General features: G+C 26.8%; 1 protein-coding gene across 1 annotated transcript in view; it reads left to right on the top strand.

Annotated features, from left to right (window-relative positions):
- The window catches only part of LOC136091180 (sacsin-like), a 101,455-nt gene that overhangs the window by 9,812 nt on the left and 68,935 nt on the right, over window positions 1–22,708 (top strand). The window contains exons 3-4 of the mRNA XM_065818185.1: window positions 9,700–9,779; window positions 10,654–10,767. Coding sequence (XP_065674257.1) covers window positions 9,700–9,779; window positions 10,654–10,767 — 194 coding nt within the window. The remainder of the gene's footprint in view (window positions 1–9,699; window positions 9,780–10,653; window positions 10,768–22,708) is intronic.

Below are 22,708 nucleotides of genomic sequence, written 5' to 3'. Positions count from 1 at the left end.
ATATATACATATATACATATACATATATATATATATATATATATATATATATATATATATATATATATATATATATATATATATATATAAATATAAATATAAATATATATATATTTATATATATATATATATATAAATATGTATATATATACATGATTATTTTATAATTATCAATAAATACGAATTTCTCTCTATACTAAATTTATTTTTAAAAAGAAATTTTCGCTGGATTGTTTTGACCAGCATCTTCTGTTTAAAAGTTTTTTATTTGTGACCAATGGAATGGTTTCATCTTTTTCTGACGTAAGTGCGCCAAAAAAACTGTTCAAAATTTTTTTGACACATATTGTCCCTCATCAAAATTGGTACCATTTGGTTGAGGTTACATTGGCAGTATTTCAAGTGCCTAACAAACTTTCCTATCAAACTTTTTAACATCAACTTTTAGAGTTCTGCAACTGTCCCAGTTAATTTGTTGTGCACTATGTCTCATGTGTGTGGCTAATGCAGATTGTTTTGTTTTATTTCCTACTCTACTGTTTTTGTGTGTAAATTTAATAATAATTTATTTAAACACAAAAACAGTAGAATAGGAAATAAAACTGAAAAAATAAAACAGAACAGCCACTCAGGAGTCTACCTTATTAAATAAATTTGATATGGTAGACTCCTGAGTGGCTGTTCAATTCTAGTTAGGATTTATTTCTTGATGTTAATATTGCCTCTAGGTTCAAGTTTGATTTGAAGACCATTTTATATCCTGCCTTCCTAAACACCTTACGCAATTTGGGAGACAATATTGGTACCCAAAGTAATGAAATTGTTGGATACGTCCTGGTGATGTTGTCAATGTTTTTAGTAGCCACAAGAGATTTTTTGTACTTTCGTTTTATTTCTTTTATGATTTTTATGAGATTGGACTGTTTGTAGCCATTTTTGACAAATACTTAAATAAGGAGTTTCAGTTTATTTTCTATATGTTTCTGACTACATACATTAAATGCTCTATGTACAAAATCCTTGAATATTCCATTTAAAATTTGTGGGTCATGGTTTCATGTTGCCTGAACTTAAGTGTTAGTAATTGCATTTTTTTCTTTGTATTTTAAATTCATATTTACCGATTCACATTTTTGTTATTTATTATACACATGTCTAGAAAATTTAGTGTTTTTTTTATCATTTTCAAATTCGATAGTGTATTGTATTTTTGGATGCTGTTGATTAAGCATTGTCTTAAATTGATCAGCCTGTGCAAGGTTAGGGACTCTAGCATGATTGTCATCTAAGTATCTATAAAATAACTTTAATACGTGGGTTGGTTTTGAGCGCTGTATTAAGTGCTCTTTTTTCAAGATGTTGAAGAAAAGATTCAGCTAAAACTACCGTAAATGAAAGACCTGTAGGACCTGATTTTTCAAGTTCATGTCTTTCATTGTTCCATAAAAAGTCACCATTTCTGGCGCCCTTATGTCAGAAAAAGACGAAACCATCTCATTGACATAAAATAGAACTGTCGTTTTAAAAATAAGATATAAACAAAAACAAACAAGAAACTTTTAAGCTGAAGACACTGGTCACAACAATCCAAAATTTCTGACCAAACGCTGGTCACAAAAAATTCTTTTAAAAAATAAATTTAGTGTCGAGAGAAATTTATATTTATTGATGTTTATAAAATAATAATTTACATGCTCTCTTACACTTTGTCTACATTCAAATATATATATATATATATATATATATATATATATATATATATATATATATATATATATATATATATATATATATATATATATATATATATATATATATAAAAGATTTGATTGGCGAATTAGCAAAAGTATTTTAAGTTAAATTTCTTGCGTTATAATATTTTATTTTTTTTTTGATTAACCAATAAAAGAAGAGACTATTAGTTATTTTTCATAAATTTTAAAAAAAATATGAATTAAAAAATGAACTTATTATTAATAGATTTTTTTTTCCTTCTAATAGGTTTATTTATATTATAATTATATTAAATAAGTTATTAAAAATGAAATAGTACTCAAATTTTATTTTATTTTTTGTTAACTTTTAGCAAATGAATATTGATGCAAGCACATGAAAGTTATTTTAAAAAATACCTTTAGTACTAAAATTAATTTATGCCATATATATGTTGTTTTTATGCATCCAAAGGTTACACTTTTTCTTATTGTTGCATAAAAGTATAATCATTGTAAAATGTTAGTTTGACCATGAATTTATATACATACTCTGAAATTATTTAGCACGAAAATGGAGTTAACATGTTCAAATCGTTGTTGGTCAGATTTTATACTTTATAAAAAGTATGTATTTCAAGAATAAAACAAAAGAGCTTTTGCAACTTTCATGTAATATAAGTTAACAAAAACATAATAAAGTTTTTTTTTCTTTCTAAAATTTAGTTTGAAATTTTAAGTTTTTTAATAATCTATGTGAAAGATTATTAAATGTTACCTTTTTACATTTAGCGTTTTGAATAACAGTGCTTACTTAAAGCACATTACGTCAGCTTTACGTGAATGAAAGCTTTAGCGATTTCAGCTAAGTTTTTAATCACGTAAAGCTAAACAATTACTGAGTAAATTGCTTAACTTTACGTGAATACAAATTTGAGCAAAACTACTAAGGTTTTTATTCACGTAAAGCTGACCAATTACTGAGTATAAGCTATTGCTTATTTTTATTCACCTGGCTTTATACACATTAGTCAGTTTATTTTAACTCCATCCTGTTCCAAACAACCACATATACCTACACCATCTCTAACTTTTAAACTGTGATAGCAGTTTTTATGTCAAAAATATTTTTAAAGATTTATATATAAATACATTGCAAAATTTTGAAAATTTCAATCTGATGAAAATAAGGCAATATGCATAAATATAAGTAGTGTAATTAAAATATTTGACAAACTTAAAGATTTTCTTATTTAAATGACTTAACAAGTTTTAATAAAGTTGTCATACTAAACTAATTTTTTAAAGTTGCTCTTGGTCTTGTGGGAAAAACTGCTATAGATTTGATAACTTTCATACAAACCGCTTTACAGAAATCTGAGCTAACAGTTAAAGTAAACTCAGAAAACAAGGCAATTTTTTTACCTTGTTTTCTGCGTAATGTAAGTTAAGTGTCACTTTCAGTAATAAGTTCACTCTCTTTGTGACAGACTCAAAACTTGTTGGCTTATTTTATTCTTTAGACAAACAGTTTTCATACAAAATAGCTAAAAATTTAGTTTACAGTTCAAATAGGCAAATATTTGATAAGGTTGTTATGCATGTAACATAAGTTAAAAATGGAATGGCCCATATATATGTATATACAGTGGCGTGCAGAATTATAACCTCACCTGTTTTGATCAAATTCTGTTTATAGATCACTTTTTGAAATAAACAAAATTATTTACATGAATTTATTTATATTCTAATTAACTCAAATTATAAAACTGTTTAAAACTGTGGTGCACAATTATAACCTTGTTATCTAAATTGCATCAAAAGCGATCAAAAATAGTAGTAAATTCCATTTTAAAATTAAACTTATTACATTTTAAATTTATAAAGTACATTCTAACAAATGCAAAGGGGAATTACACTCAAAGCCTTTAGATCATTGCACTTATCAAACTGGGCAATTGCTTGCAAACTGAGATGCTCACCATGTTTGATTAATAATTTTGTAAATGATCCAACAAATTATTGCATGAAGCATTGAAGTAGTAGAAAACCTATACTTATAGCTTGCCAACAGCGACGAGTTGTGTATGCCCCTTGTAACCGTACAATTTCTGCGAAACAAATATGCGCTGATTTGGGATTGAAATATTCAATATAGACAGTTAATTGTGCAATTAACAAGTAAGGCGTTCTTAGATACGCAAAAAAATGCACATCTCCAGTACTAATTAAAGCGCACAAACACATTCGTTTTTAATGGGCCAAGAACTACATGAATTCGGAAAAAGAATGGCAAAAAGTTGTATGGTCTGATGAAAAAAAATTCAATTTTGATGGTCCAGATGCCTTCAATTACTTCTGACATGACATTAGAAAAGAGTAAACAATTTCAAAAAGAAGGGCTGTGGGAGGTGGAGGAGTAATGAGTTGGGGTGCGTTCAGTTATTTTGGAAAAACTCTGATTGGCTTTATTACTACTAAATTAATTGCTGAAGGGTATAGAAATTTGTTAAATGGTCATTTGAATGATATTTCGCAAAATTTGGTAACACCAATTTTATTTTCCAACAAGATAATGCTCCAGTTCATTGAGCAAAGTCAAATATATCATGGTTTATCAGAAAGAAAATTCAATTATTAGAATGGCCAGCGTTTTCACCTGATTTAAATCTCATCAAAAATGTATGACACATCTTAGCAAGACGTGTTTATGCAGAAAGGAAACAATATTCGAATGTCGATGAATTGAAAAAGGCAATTGCACATGTTTGGATAAACATATCTCTTGCAGGTCTTTGAAAACATTCGGAAAGTGTGCTAAATCAAATATTTGAAGTTATTCAGAATGGCAGCAATAAAAGAAAGTATTATTAATAAATTCAAATTGCAATACAAAACATTATGGAATTTTGTAGAGTAAAATTGAAATGAGGTTATAATTTTGTGCCATCATTTTTCTAAAATTTTTAAGTCAATTAACAAAATAAAACCAGACTATTACAAAATCAAATATTAATCAAGTAAGATATTAGATGATTAAATAATTTAACTATAATTATTTAATTATTTGTGAGATCTTGAATTTTTGGTGAGGATATAAATTTGCACTGCACTGTATATATAACGGGTGGCCCAAGATAAATGGCATAGGTAGTATTTTTATTATAACTTTGTTATTTTTTAAGCTAGAAAAGTGAATTTTTTTTAAAAAGATTTATTATTAAATTCTCTACAAAATGACATAATTTATTTAATGTAAATAGTCTCGATTATTTTTTGACATACGATATAAGCGATTGGTCCAACTAGTACAAGTTTCTAAAGCTAAATTTACTCTAATGTTTTTTACAGCTCGTTTAAGTTCTTGAATTAATGTTAATTTTGATTTAATTTTATTCCATTTCATTTGGTGAACAAGATTATCCCATATTGAGTAATCTAAAGAATTGAGATCGGGGGAATAAATGATGCGTATGTAAGATTGCTCCATCTTGTTGAAATGTCCAATCATTACCAAACATCTCGTTTCCATATTTCAAGGCCACTGGCAACACTTTTTTTTATATACCAGTCATGATTTACTGTATCTTTGTCCGAAATAACCAGTGGTGTATCACCTTTTGAACAAGCTCCCAACCAAACCATTACCTTTTGAGGGAATTTTTGTTTCTATTTAATACCACCATTTTTATCAGCTTCATTACGATTAGTGGACCATATCCAATCATTTTGGGCATTGTACATACCATTTAAATCAAAAAATTTTACATCTGAAAACAGAATTTTCAGTGTTTGTTCTTTACGAAAATGGTTTCTAAGCTAATTATCAAATTTAATTCTTTTGACTTTTTGACCATTTGTAAGCAGTGGTTTAACTCTGTGTTTGTACGCCTGCAAATTGAGATGCTTTTGAAGTATACTTTGAACACTGGTTCTGGAGATATTGAGTTCATTAGCTAATTTTCGAGATGAAATCCTCTTTTTATGTTTCAGACGATTTCTGATTTTTTGAATGTTTGCATTTGTTCGAACTGATCTTGGACCACCTGATGGGCGTTTCAACTCAAGAGCCCATCTCTCTTATCATTTGACACCACCGATTTATTGTACGAAACCCAATGACACCCTTAATATCAGCAAATATTTTTGATGGACCATCACCATTTTGGTATTTAGAAGTACAAGCTTTTGCAAATCTTTAGATTTCATTATCTACAAATAAAATTAAAAACCATAAAACAAAGCGATCAAGACAGATTTAGAGAGAATTTAATAATAAATCTTTTTAAAAAAATGTCACTGTTCTAGCTGAAAAAATAACAAAGTTATAATAAAAATACTACCAATGCCATTTATCTTGGGCCACCCGTTATATATATATGTATATATATATATATATATATATATATATATATATATATATATATATATATATATATATATATATATATATATATATATATATATATATATATATATATATATATATATATAGTGAAAAAATTTATTGCATAATCAATTTCACAGAAGGTATGAATTAATTTTTTTAGTTGATAAAAATTATTACCTGTTTTATAAAATTTTTCCATACATTTTTCAGTGATGTTTTAAGTGAAGTTACATAAACATTAAAAATGTGCCTCGCTTAAGTTTTAAATTTGAATCTTTCTTTTAGAGTTTAAAAAAAAAATTCAAAATGAAGATTTACTATGTTTGCATTGTATACTAAGTATTATAAAAAAACATAAAAACTCACTTGTTATTTTTAATTATTTATGTATCCTAGTTACATAATTATTGGCTTTACTTTGAAGACGTTCCTATTTAGATGCTCCTTGTTGTAAGAAAAAAAAATTCATTCAAGGCATTTTTTACATACATCCACAGTGTGCATACATTTGCAAAACCTAATGAGAAATTTCTCAATTTTATGTTGTTGTACACACACACACACACAAAAAAGCCTGATCTGATAAATTAAGTGTTAAATAATAACAAACTTTAATTTTGTGTTATTTATATTAAAAACACACACACCTAAAAATATTACTTAAATATAATAATTGTAGATATATACAGAAAAGAATAGCTTATGTTATATATGTTTTTTATTCAACAGGTCTGTTGCCTGGGAGTAGCTGTTAAAAAAGTAACGTAGTTACATTTACTTTAAGTACATTTTTGATAAAATTAAAAACTACTTTTTACTTTTTCTTAGGTAAACTTTTTGACCAGTAACGTTTACTTGTACATGAGTAATATTTCACTATAGTAAAAGTACTTTTACTTAAGTATATAATTTTGTTACTTTTTACACCTCTGATTACACTTTGAAAAAATATAAAAATTAAGACGTAATATACAGGGGACCAGGGTGCACAGATTATCGCAGAAAAAATAACAATTTGAACTTTGCACTCGAAATGTCTGCAAATTTTGGAAAAATAATTGTTTTTTTTTTTTTATTAAACAGTAAAAAAAAAAATAATTTGAATTAACCTGGAAAAAAAAAGTAAGAAAACTTGTTTTTTCACTCGTGATGGCATGTGGAAAGAAAAGCAAAATTTGCAAAACAGTGAAAGGGCTTTTTCAAATTTCAAATATTTACTGGCTCATCAAGGATCTAGAAAATGATGGAAATGGTAAACTGAAGCAGACAGACCAAAGAAGGTTTGTAAAAACAAAATTCTGCCCAAGAAGATTTGTAAGAGTAAAATTTTGTTGGCTGCAAAGTGCGACATAAATCCAAATCAAACAATATCTAGCTTAGCTAGAGAGGCTTGTGTGTCAAGGAGAATACTACAACAAGTCATTCATGAAGACTTAGGTATGAAAAGCTTTGTAAAGATAATTTTTTAGTGAGGCAGCAAGAGCTAAACAATAAAAAAGAGCAAAGCAGCCTCTAGAATGGTTCAAAACCTACCCAAGTGTTCTAGTTGTTTACAGTAAAAAAATCTTCACAATCAAGCCTTAACCCCACAGGTACAACAACAGAGTTCTAAAGAAGTCTAGAAGAACAGTTCCATTAAAAATTTGAACTATGCCAAGAAAATAGCACCCTATAGGAGTAATGGTACGGGGTGGGGTTTGTTTAGATGGCTCCAAAACTCCACTTGTCTTTGTTCTCCGAGGTGTCAAGATGAACCAAACAACTTATGTTGACTTTATAAAAGCTACATTGTTGTCTTGGGCCTTGGACCTCACTTGTGGTCTTGGCACCTAATGTTCTTATCTAGCCCAGATATAAACCCCATTGACATTGCCATTTTAAGCTTCATGGAGTAAAAGAAGACCCTCAAAACACATCCAAAATTGACATCTCTCAAAGCAGAAGTAACAAAGATATGGACGAATTTGTGTCCAGACATCAAAGCTGCAATGAAATATCTGTGCGTCTGAAGGCTGTAGTATATTCCAGAGGAATTATTGGCTATATTGAACAAAATTGAACATTTTATGTAGACTTGTTTTATTTTCCTGTAATCAAATTTTCAGTTACATAACTCAAATGGTTTTTAACATGTTCAAATTTATTTTTTTCTGCAATAACCTGTGCACCCCTGTAGCACAAAAAAACATATATTTGTGATATGTTTTAATAACGTTTCAATTCATAAATATTTTATGTTGTGTAGTAACTCCATTATACTTTTAAAGGTTATAAAACAAATAATAAGATAGCTTTACAATATTCTTGAGAAACATATTAATGCATTTACAATATTTTTAATAAATAATATTGTTATTAAAACAATTTTGTTATATGACACAACTCATTAATTATTAACAGTATTCAATTATGCATTTGTTGATACATTTGTAATTAACTTTTTTTTTTTTTTAATAATGCCTATTGCTAGTTATCATTATTTGTATTAACTGTAAAATAGATTTGTCTCAATTAGTTTCTTTAAATTTTTTTTTTGTTAAAAATTTGTAACAAAAAGTAAAATTTCAATTGCTTATTTTTTTAATTTGGCGTAACATAACATTAAAAAAAATCTTTGAGATTTTGAGATTAGATTTTTGAGAGGATTTTGTCTTACATCTATATTTTGTTGTTACATTACCTTTTACTTGGTAAATAATACAAGTGTAAAACTTCCCGAGTTTTTATAAACTCACAACCAAAAATGTATATAAAATGTCAACTATTCTTATGCTATAATATTTATTAGCCAAATACATTTATTAGTTAAAATCACAATTTAGTTAAAATAAGTTAGAATTACAATTTGCACATTTAACATCTAGTACAAATCTCTGTTTTCTTTAAGCTTTCCAAATTTAAGCTTCTAACTTGACTTTTTCTGATGTTCATTAAGTATAGCATTAAATATATATATATATATATATATATATATATATATATATATATATATATATATATATATAATATATATATATATATACACATATATATACATATATATATATATATATATATATATATATATATATATATATATATATATATATATATATATATATATATATATATATATATATCATATAAAGATATCTAATTAAAAAAAACTTTAAATTAGAAAGTTATCATGTCTCATTAAGTCATAATGTTACATATTGTAATTTTTTATGTCTGTCAATGTTACATATTGTAATGTGTTACTAACATGTAATATTACATACCTATCACATAGCGTACTACGCACGTTATATGTTACATCTATATTATGTAAAAATAACGGACATTTTGCACATAACATTACAAATCTTGTTTATGTTACAATCCGTAACATAAATATAAAATCTTTTTCGCTATGTATATATAAATGCAAGTAAATATATATATATATATACATATATATATATATATATATATATATATATATATATATATATATATATATATATATATATATTACTGATGAACTTTAAGTAAGAAAAATTGTATATAAATTTAATTCATAGATTTTGATCATTGATTTTGATTTATTGCATTTATTTATTTTTTATTAAACTTAAGGCAAGTTTACTCGACGCACTTTGGTGGAGGACATACGAGACATATTGAGAAAGTATCCATGTGATGCTCAAATATTCAAAGTAATTTGTCTTTATTTTGTTATTTAAAAAATGCTAAAAATTGAATTGAACAATATTTGTTTATTTGAGTTATCAATATTAACTGTTTGTATACAGTTCTCTTTTTTTTTTTTTTTTTAACTCAATTTATTTAACTGATCAATTTTTTATAATTCATTATGTCTATTCAATCAAATCTACTAAATAATAATTGCTACATCAGATTTTGTTTTTCACCTTCTTCCAATCTACATCTTTAAATCCATGTTTATATTTTATTTTATTCATCTTATTCAAATTTAATCTTCAAATTCTTTAAATGTTTAAATAAATGCTTTAAATGTTATTAGCAGTTTCTTCTCTGTCTTTCTAACCAAATACAAATGAACTGTTTTTGACATTTATGTGATCAAGCAACACAAGAACCATAACTTTAGTTGTTTGTTTGCTTTTTTATGAAGCTTGTTAACAAAGCTTGTTTTATTTATTTTTTTATTTTAAACATTTTCCTTAAAAAAAAATTATTGGTTGATTTTTAAATATATCCATAAAAATAATATTTCTTATGACTATTTACTCAAACTTAATTTATTTTACTTCTTGTTTTTCCTGATAACAACAACTATCTACTGCATATCTATACTGATATAACATAAATATTTTGTTAATAGAAATATAATAATAAATATAAAGAAGTATAATAAAAAATATAAAAATAAGAAATATAAAGAAGTATAATACATAAAAAGTATAAAAAGAAATTAATAATTTTAGTGTTTACTTAATGATAACAGTTATTATATATAACAAATTGTTATTAAAAGTTATAAGGCACTTATTAATAACAGTTTTATCATAAACTATATAATAGCTATTTAATATAAACTCATTTTAGGAGATAATACAGAATGGAGAAGATGCAGGTGCATCAAAAATAACTTTTCTGTATGATGAAAATACCTATACTGAACAAAATAATTTTAGCATTGCTGGTTTAAAAGATTACCAAGTAGGTATTTGATTTAAAAACTAGTTCTTTACAATGTTTAAATAAAAAGTGAATTAACATAATAATTTTAAATAATTTGTGAGTATAAATTAATTAGCAGTGTAATTATTACACCAGTTATTGAGTTATTAAAATTATTTTTAAAATAACAAATATATTACGTTATAACTGATAAAGCACATACATCCGCTACATTAATCTTACTGAAAAAAATTAATTCAAAATTCTTAATTGACATCTATTAAAAGTCATTTATTTATCATTTAAGAATTTTAGTGTCCTTACACCTAAAAGAAGTTATAAGATCAGATTATGAGAGATAGAATATTACACTTTTGTTAATGACAATGTTAATGACCTTTAAGATAAAATGCAGATTTGTAATCTGATAGTAATGGATAACACCAGACAATAACATTTTGCATCAACTTGCTTGCAATCATAAAATATATAGGTTCTCAGGATAGTTTTATATATATATATATATATATATATATATATATATATATATATATATATATATATATATTATATAGATATATATATATATATACATTTATATATATATATATACATATATATATGTATACATATATATATATATATATATATATATATATATATATATATATATATATATATATATATATATATATATATATATATATATGTATATATATAGATAGATATATATATAAATATATATAGATATATATATATAGATATATATATATAGATATATATATATATATATATATATATATATATATATATATATATATAATATATATATATATATATATATATTATTTATATATATTTATATATATAGTCTTGAACAAAATTAAGTAACATTGATGATAAAATCGAAAATCAAACAATAAAAACACAATTATTTACGTCAGGATCTACATAACTGCAATAAATTTATGTGTTTTTTGAAATTTGGTTCCAAAGAAGAACAAATATATTTATAACTCTTTTTCACACATTGCAAAAGTATTTCTATTAAATGAAATTAGCTATCTTACAATTTTTTTGCCTAAAATAAATGTGACAAAAGTAATAAACATTTGAGTTTTTGTTATGAAATATAATGTTTTGTCAATAATTATTTATTAAAAATGATTATTATTAAAAGCATTTTGTTAAAGTTATTAGAAACAAGCATTTTAAACTATATTTTTTGGAATTTATTTTTAGAAAAAGTAAAACTAATAATAATAATCGTTCATATAATAACAATCACAATAATCATCAAAATTATTCATTGGACATCAGACCTCAGTTCATTTCTGATTGAAAAAAAGTCCTAACCTACAAGCAATGTGCTGAAAAATGTCAAATATCAATAAGTGGTGTTAAAAAGATGTGTATAAAATATGAAACAACTGGTTCTGTTGAAAATCAGAAAAGATGTGGTCGCCCAGCTAAGTCTTCAACAAGAACTGGTATGCTAATTGCATGGATAGCAAAAAAAATTTCAACAATAAGCTCAACAGATTGTTGAAAATCTTAAATTAAATGTTTCCAGTTGAACTGTACAGAGAAGACTTAATTCAAGTGGTTTAATAAACCGTCTTCAGAAAAGTAAACCCCTCATTAGTGGTATAAATTAAAACAAAAAAATGTTTAATGTTTGCAAAACTGCATATTGACAAGAGTGGGGCATTTTGGAACTCAGTGTTATGGTCCGATGAGAATAAATTTCAAATATTTGGGTTTAAAAAATAATAAAGAGTTTGGCACAGACCTTGTGATGCACTCTTAGAAAGAAATCTTAAAAAAACTTTCAAGCATGGAGGTGGCTCAATTATGGTTTGGGGATGCTATGCTTCAAATGGTGTGGGAAAACTGGTGAATGTTGAAGGTATAATGACAGGACAATTGGATGTTGATTTGCTTTCAAAAAATTTATTTCAATCTGCTAAAGAATTGAATTTAGATCCTTAATTCTTTTTTCGACAAAACAACGACCCCAAACACACCAGCAAAGTGTCACAACAGTTCCTCAAAAAAAAGTAAAGTTAACATCCTTAAATGGCCGCCACAAAGCCCAGCCCTTAACCCCATTGAAAATTTATGGACAATTTCAAAATCTAAATTTCCTCCTTCAATACGAACAAATAGAAAAAATTCTATGAAGTTCTCTGTGAAACTTGGAATTCAATTTGTACTGACGTCATGCCAAAGCTTGTAAGAAGCATGACAAGGCATTTAGAATCAGTCATAAAAGCAAAAGGTGGTGCAACATATATATATATATATATATATATATATATATATATATATATATATATATATATATATATATATATATATATATATATAAAAATAGCAAAGAAACAATAATGCTTGACAAGAAGATGAAAACCATGAGGTAGAGTGAGACTTGACTTAAAATTAGCAAGAAGAAAAAATAACTTCCATGCCTGCCTGAATCCTGGAGAATTATAAAGTTTAATGTGCAATTTTCAGCAATGAGACAAAACATCCAAAGACCATCGCAAAGAAAATTATCAAAAAAATCCAAGTTAGTCTTAAGATAGCAGTAACAGGCACAGGCACAAAGATAGCAGTAACAAGCACAATCAGTTGGATGAATATGATGTAGAAGAAGCAAGTAATGAAGTTTTTACCCAGATCATAGCATGATCAACTAGATGCATTGAAACATAAGTAACTTTGTTTTGTTTGGTTCTACATTTTTAGGTACTTAATTTGTTTTTAATTAATACAAATTTAACTCAATCTTAGATAGTATAAGAGATTGTATACATACATATACATAACACCCTTAAGCAATAAGTAGTTGCCTTGTTTTTTTCTTATCATTTTTTTCTTAAAATTATAACTTTGGTTTACAAAGTATATTAACTTCCTTTCAAAACTTGGTTTCTTTTTGAATGTCTTTTTTTAACTGGATATTGCTCTACCAACAAGTGTAGCCTGCAAAACTTTATTTAATGTAGCAGACCATCAATGATTTTTATCCTTCAATAAGTGAAAAAATGCTTAACGATACAATCAACTCTGCCAAACAACATCTAATAATAAATACTGAATACAAAACATTAACAAGACGCGCAAGAAAACCTTTACTTTTTAGCAATAAAAATGTGTGGATTAAGAAAAAAGGTGGACTCGTTGATATTATAATGAGGACTTGCAATATTGCTGAAGTATGTGAGTTAATAGGAATTTTTCTTTCATTTCAACATTCGGATTATTATAATAGAGGTGGTTTTGGTCAATATCATAATGACAAGCTAGCGATTTTTAAAAACAAAAATGGACAGCAAAAGAAATTCAAAAAATATTTTGTAAAAATTTTTAAAAGTAACAATCTTCTTATTTCCATCCAATGCAATATTAATAATGCAATATGAAAATAGTTAACTATCTCAACATGAGATTTGATCTCAATAACAATTCTTTTAAACTATACTGTAATATACAACAATAAGCTGAAATATGTTCTCTCTGATTCAAACCACCCACCTAGTATTTTCAAAAGACACCCTCTCACTGTTGATTGAAATTTTCTGTCACGCCAGTAAATGAATCTGTTTTTTATAATGTTATCCCACCATACAAAGAAGCTTTAAAAAGGTGTGGCTATAATCGTAAACTGAAATACTAACCTCAAGTTACCTTGACTAAAATCAAAAATCAAAAGCAAAAAGTCAAATGGTACAACCCTCCATATAGTCAGAATATGGAAACAAAAATAGGCTGTTGTTTATTAGTATTAATTGAACTGCACTTTCTAGTAAATCATTTTTTCCAGTAAACCAAATTTCACAAAATATTTAGCAAAAATTCAATCAAAGTTAGTTATAGCTGTATACAAAACATAAAGTCTATAATTAGTTCACATAACCACAAGATTTTACACAGTGATACAAATTTAAATACAAGAACTTGCAACTGTATTACAAAGACTTTTATTAATTAATATTGTTTATCAAGCAACTGTGATTGATGGAAATCCTAATCCTAAAGAAAAAGAAAAAAAATATATATTGGTATCAGCGATACACCATTCAAGCTTAGATACGCAATCATTTAAAGTCTTTTACTCCGTGAAATACAGAAACGATACCAAGCTATCTAAGGAGATTTGGAGTTTAAAAGAAAAAATATAAAACACACAATAAATTGGAACATTATAAAGCGCTGTAAACTTATCAAAACAACATCTGATACTTGTAACCTATGCCTTCACAAGAAATTTATAATTTTGTACCACAAAAAAAAAACCACCTGCTCAATAAAAAAGACCAAATATTATTTAAGTGTCGATATTCTAATAAATTTCTACTGTCTTCTTTTAAGACCAGATACTAATTAGTTACATCTTTTATTATGTCAGAAGTCGTTCTACCTTTTGTAAAAGAGTTTGTTTTTAAATGGTTTTTACTTACAGTTTTTTTTATGTAGTTAATAGCTGGTGATTACCATGTATGGCACAAAACTTAAAGTACTATTAATAGTGTTGTTTTTTATACCAATACCACGATTAAACCTACACGGTCTTGAAACATTTCAAGATCTATCAATAATTGTGCAGTCTTGTTACATTGTAATCATTTCAAGAATACAAAGGCTTGACAAGACTTTTCAAGATTGCCGATTTTGGTCTTGTATTTTTATTCACTCTCTAAATAACAAGACTAAATTTTTTATTTTATTTCACAAAAGATGAAATCATAACATCAGTTTGAGGTAAATGATTTTAAATTGTAACACTTTTATATAAGATTTAACTTTGCTGATAATGTTTACATACTTGTTGGAAGTTTTTGTATTTTTTTTCTTAAATGAAGTTATTTAAATTTATATCTGTATTCAACCGTATCAAACAATATCATGACAATACCGCATCAAATCCCAAGGGATAAATTAAATAATGACAAATATTCAAAAAGGACAGCTAGAGGTGGTTAAAGCAGAGCTTTTGTTGGAAATTGAAAATTTCAGAAAATTAGTTGAAATGCAACAAAAAAAAATGAAATTCAAGATTCAGAAATAAATAATTTAAAACTAAAAATTGGAGATCAACAAACTATATCGAAGGGTGTTCCAGAAATTCATAACTGGGCATCAATCGTGTCAAGAAATAAAGCACCAATAGAACAACTAATAGTTATAGATGCTACAATGAATGAACAGAAAGAGTGGGAAAGGAGGTTCAATAATGTTGATATATTTGGATTGCTGGAGTTTCAAAAACCAAATTAAAAAGAAAAATCTACAGAAGACAAAGATAAAGTAATCCAAATTTTAGAAGATATTTGTTCTACAGTTAAGCAAGTTTTTATTAAAAGACTGAAGTCAAGTAATTCATTAAAACCAGGACCAATACTTATTGGTCTACAAGATGCATCGGAACTATCAACACAAAATCCTTGAAGGAGTTAAAAAAAACTTATGATACAATACATAAGTGACAAATTACACATATTTATGAAACTTTTATTGATACTTGATAAGACTGACAAAGTGTGCAATTCACACTTGCTGGTGATTCTGCCAGTTACAGCATAAACTAGAAAAAAATAATAATAATAATTTCAATTCTAGTATTGTTAAAAAAATAACAAGAAAAGTCTTGATATTTCTTGTTTTAGTTGTCAGTCTATAAAGTTGGTCTTGATTGATTCAAGACATTTCACGACAAGACAAATTCAGTCTTGTGCAAATTAGTCTTGTTTTGTCTCATCTTGTCTTGCTAAAAAGTGAATAACAAGACTTTTTGTTTCAAGATGCAGATCCTTAATATATATTGTAGATTGTTATCATGTACAAGTATATATACATATATGTGTGTGTGTGTGTGTGTGTGTGTGTGTGTGTGTGTGTGTGTTTGTGTGTGTGTGTGTGTGTGTGTGTGTGTGTGTGTGTGTGTGTATGTATATATATATGCTAGTTTTTGCTTTTTATTATAATAGTATATATTTAACTGGTAGGGAAAATTCGTGAACCACTTCATTTGAAAACTATAAATTTCTATGTAATGCTTTTCAGCAAGGTGATTAGTTATAAGAATATTTATTTTTTAACCCAATTTTGATTCTCAGAGAGCATTCCTATGGCAAGTTATAATCGGAAAATGCTTTTTGATGGTCTAAAGTAAGTTTCTGCAGCTGGTAAATTGGGTTCTTTTACAATCCTAGAGGAAATGCATTTTTTTAATTTCTTGTATGTTATATTGTTTGTTATTTAAGTACTGAATACGATGATCAATAAGTTTCCTCTCAATGGGGGTTTGTTAATAGATGACATTTTTTATAAAATAAAACGAAGTGAATGATTGAATGATGTTTACTAATGACTTGGCCCAAGTATAGAAAATGCATTCTATCAAAAGTTTTGTATTATTTCGTTATTACTAAATGATATTTGCCTTTTATGTGAATAAAATTTAGTAAACAAAGTTACTAGTGGTTGTTCGTTTGCAAGTTTGTTTTTGAAATTTTCAACTTTGAGAAAAATTCTTTAATTAAGTTTGAGTATCAAAAATGTATGAAAATGTAATAATGCATCCTTAGTAAAAATCATATAAATGTAGTAACTGGTAGTAGTGTAGTGTAGAGTGCTCACCTCATAAGCAAGAAGTTCCAATGTCAATCCTCTCCATATCCCTGGTAATAATTTGCTGAACTTGTTTCTCGATGCAGTGGCCTTGTTTGTCAATGTTTGTGTTTTGGAGTTATAGAGTTGAGAAAGGGTTGTAACCACAACTAAAATAGCCTCCTCGACTGTAGTGGCTTTTTCGGTTTTAGAGAGGTGAATTAACATAAAAATAAAAAAATAAAAACTATTGCTACTATTGCTTTCAAGGTTTAACATGTCTTTTTTAAGAATTCAAGTGCATTCTGCACGTGCAGTCAATCATTATATTTAGATTAAGAATAAGTTTTTCTTTATGACAAGTAAAACTTTTTTTACTTGTGAAAACAAGTTTTACTTGTCATAAAGAAAAACTTTATGACAAGTAAAACTTGTAACAAATACACTTTATGTTCAATGAGTTACATGTCATAGTGCCACAAACTTCAAGTTATCAGTTTTTGAGTTAAAATCTAGTTATAAACTAATTAAACCCATCCATTAAATCCATGATCTACATCATCTAAAGCACTTTTTGAATTCTAAAAACATTGCGCAATGTAAAAAAAATTTTTATAAGTAAAAAAACTGGAAAAATTGAAATAAATTTTTGGAACTATTTAAGGAAATTCTTGCAGTCTATCAGTGGGAGAACAAAGTTGCAATTATGAATAATTTGAATTAATTATTAACATTAAAGCCATAAACACTTGAAATTGAATTTTTCTTGAAATTGAATTTTTTTTTAAAGAACACTTTTTTTTTTTTTTTTTTTAAATTTTTATTTTAGATGCCCCAAGAAGTCCTAACGGTCTTGTCACAGAGCATCGCGGAAGTGCATTCAACCAGGAAGTTCACGCCTCCTTCCTTACCGTGACGCGAAAATTTGTCCAGAGCTCGTTTCGAACCTGGATCTCTTGCTTTTAAAGCATGCGCTCTAACCACTGCGCCACGGCCGCACTTGAAATTGAATTTTTCTTTAAAGAGGACAAACAAATAGTTTTTTTTATAGTAATAATTAAAAGTTTTTTTATTAGTTTGAAAAATAATCTTGAGCATGAGATTGCTCAAGGTCGCAGCTGATTACTACATTTTTCAGGGTAATTAGAGTAGATTCTATTGACTAAAAAATATCACAATATTCAAAAAGTAAAAAAAAAAAAAATGAAATACTTTTTAAATTTTTCATCCAAGATTTTTTTACTTTAAATGCAATTAAATTGTAGTAAAAACCTCAAAACATTTTCTCAGGAAAATTTAATGTTCCTTTATTTAACAGACTACTTAATAAGTTTTCCAAAGATGTATATTTATATATATATACATAAATATATATATATATATATATATATATATATATATATATATATATATATATATATATATATATACAGTGCTGTGCAAAAGTCATTATAACAGTAATATTTTTAAGGTTTTTTTCTATTTTCTTGTAGCGTTACAAATAAAAACGACTGAAATCAATTGATTTGGATTATTTTTTTTATTGCAACTGTTCATACAATTTAAAATTACACAGTTTATTAATACTTTGTCTGCCCACCCCTTGATTTGATGACAGACTTAATCCTACGGGGCATAGAGCTAATCAAGTTCTGAACAGTAGCTGGTGAAATATCATTCCATATGTTATGTAAATGGGCCCAAAGTGCATCCTTATTGCTAGGGTTTGCTCCTTGCAAGTGTTTAAACATTATTTTCCACAGGTGCTCTATGGGGTTGACGTCTGGACTCTGGGCTGGCCAGTTCAATACCCGTATATCATGATCCTCCAGATATGCAGTCACAAGCCTTGCTTTATGGCAAGGAGCATTGTCCTGTTGGAACAGGAACTCTTTTCCATTGCCAAAAAGCAAATTGGCTGATGGCAGCATACAGCATACAGTCGAGGACCCTGACATACTGGTGTTGATTCATGGTATCCTCACACCTGTACAACTGGCCAACCCCTGCCCAGGACATGCAACCCCAAACCATTATGGAACCTCCCCCGTGCTTAAGTGTTGGAACAATGCACTGTGGGATGGACTTTTCCCCGGCTTTCCTTCTTACATAAGCCCTTTTAGCCCCACAAAACATCTGGAATGAGCTTTCATTGCTCCACAACACCCTTTTCCATTCCTCAACACCCCAGTCCTTATGTCGTCGCGCAAAATCCAATCAAGCTTTCTTGTGGGCAACAGTCAAAAGAGGTTTCTTGGCCGCTACACAACCTTGTAGACCGGTCTTCAGGAGTCTCCTTCTGACTGTGCTTGTAAATATGTCCACTGCCGCTGTTTCCTGATGCCCGATGATGTCATTCGACGATTTTTCATACTCATACGAACTAACATCCGATCCTCTCTGACCGGCCGTCCCTGGGAAGATCGCGTACGGAGTTGGTTGCGGCATGCTTCCTCACAATTCCAAATACAGTCAGGTAGTGGATTTTCATTATTTGTGCCACCTTCCGATACGAATATCCCCTCCTTAACCTTCGCTAACACCTCACATCTCTGTTCCATCGTCAACTTTCTATACGGAGTCATGTCTGAAAAATGTAAACAAAATTTTTAAATAATATAAAATAATAAAAAGAAGTAATAAATATTAAAAGTGCAATAGTATAAATATAAAATACATAATAAATCATGTTAATACAATTGTTATTTCTACAGAATATGACAATTTTTAAATTTTATTGACCAAAAATTCCAATTTTGTTACATGATATTAAAAAACAATTTTATGGGCTAAAAAAAACAAAATCTCATGCTTTCCACATAAATCCATAAGTAAAATACTATAAAACTGCATAAAATGTCATTAAATTACAATTACTAAACTAAACAATAGTTTAGAAATAAATTTTAACATACCTGCTAAATCGCCAAAAATTGAAAATTCACCAATCGCCACGAGAAAACCCAATAAAAATGGATAAATATTAATAAAATAACACAAAATGTGTTTAAAAACAAAGTGAGCTGCTGAAGCAATCATTTAAATAAATAGTTATGAAGTATTCGCCAGATGGCAGGACCCTATGGCGTTTTAAATGCACTGTAAGCTTGTTTTTATTTAAATTAGTAAAAAACAATTATCTAACTTTTTTTCTTCAACTTGAAGTTTCACCATTACTTGATCATCAGGAAGAGTAAAAGATCCAGCAATGGTGAAACTTCAAGTTGAAGAAAAAAGTTAAATAAGTGTTTTTTACTAATTTATTATTGCTCTGTTCTTTAAGAACATTGACCATTCTATTTGTCAAATACACCAACATAATTTACACACATATAATATATATATACATATATATATATATATATATATATATATATATATATATATATATATATATATATATATATATATATATAAATAAATTAAATAAAATCACTTAACAAAATTTTTTTTCATTTTACATTGTGTTTTATCAATAGACTCATCAGAAAAATGAAAAAAATTTTTGTTAAGTGATTTTCTACTAATTTATAATTGCTCTGTGCTTTAAATAACATTGAGCACTCTATTTTGTAGAATACATTTTAAAGTTGTTAATATATATATATATATATATATATATATATATATATATATATATATATATATATATATATATATATATATATTTATATATATATTTATATATATATATATATTTATATATATATATATATATATATATATATATATATATATATATATATATATATATATATATATATATATATATATATATATATATATATATATATATATATATATATATAGGCTTTATTCAATTAGTTAAAAAAAATTACTAAAACTCTGCCTCATAAGAACCTTTATCAAAAATGAATATAAAAGTCTAACTTTTAGAAGCTACTACCATTCTGTCAATTTTAAAATAAATTAGAAGAATGTTAGCAAGGTTGTTAGTAATAAAACCCAGAATCAGACATGTTTGTAGTAAGTCACTTTCATGATTTTTAGATATAAAATTTTTAGAAACTTAATAAAAAATTTAATGTGCTTTAGTTTTTTATTCCTATTTATAATATTTTTCTAATAATTCTTATACAAATTCTTCTTCTATCTGCACTACAAATATCGTAAGCTCTAAAGTTGGTACTTTCTCATCTTTTTTACATTTACACTTAATATGAATATTTTATACATTCTGATTCACAAGTTGGTTTGCAAAATAAAAAGTCCACAAGCTTTTCTAACTTTAAATTGAGTTTTTATTTCACCATTTTTTTTCATTTTTAATATTATAAAATCTTAAGTGTTTTATAAACACTTAAATTCTTACTTTGACCTTGGCCAGGCCTGTTATGTACTACATATCAATTCACTAATTTGTTGTGAAATCAAGTTTGATTCCTCTGATATTTCTTTTGTGATAAAACTTTTTTAATACTTTCTTTTAGCATACTTTACTTAATCACCTTTATTTTTGTTCTTGAAGGTTCTGCTTCTTTCCAAAACTGCATATCTAATGGTGTTATTTCTGGTCACGTTGACCCTTCCTCATTATTTACCTGTTAATATTGTTGTTGGTGGTTCTCATCACATTAAATAACTCGACAAATAAGTACAACTTAACATGTTGTGCACTAGTGTTCAAAATTTTATCTTTTTAAAACTCATTTCCAGATAGACAATTATGACTTTTACATTTTTAGATATGATTTTTAGACTCTTTGCTTTTTACTTATCTTTGCTATTTACCTTAAGACTATGCTATAATCTCACTAAAAATTTTATCTTGTACTACATCTATCTCAAATTCACCTTTTATTTACCTTTATCTTATATTGCTATATAAAGCTGATTAGGATTACTTTCATAATATTTTTTTTTTCGTAGTACTGATGTCTTTCATCACTGCTAAAAACTCTTTGTTGGTTTCAAGTCAAGACTCACAATAATTAGGCAAAGCTTGCAGACAACTCTTTTTCTAATTCATCTCTTTAGTCTAATAACCGCACTCTACAGAAACTGATTTATCTTTTGTTAATAATCCTAATCACTCTAGTTCCCATTCTTAAAGTTAATTCTAACTCTACTACATCCTTTGGTCTAGATAACTTTTTTCAGCAGTTTTGAAAAAGTATTTTTGTGAACTATTTTCAATACTCTGAACTTTTTGATGAGTGCTAAGAATAGAATCTTGCTTCTGGTAACTGAAAAATGACACCTATAGTTGTTTTGAAAAATGCCAGCTACATATATATACTTTGGAGACTGACACTGCTCTGACTCTGTTTGGTGCTCTGACACTTTCAATTATCATTTAATCTTATTATTAGCAACGTTTTACTATTTATTAGCAATACATTAA

Source organism: Hydra vulgaris, chromosome 14 (genome assembly GCF_038396675.1).
Source record: "Hydra vulgaris chromosome 14, alternate assembly HydraT2T_AEP".
NCBI lineage: Eukaryota > Metazoa > Cnidaria > Hydrozoa > Anthoathecata > Hydridae > Hydra > Hydra vulgaris.
The sequence above is the reverse complement of the archived record's forward strand: the minus strand, read 5'-3'. Positions and strand labels throughout refer to the sequence as shown.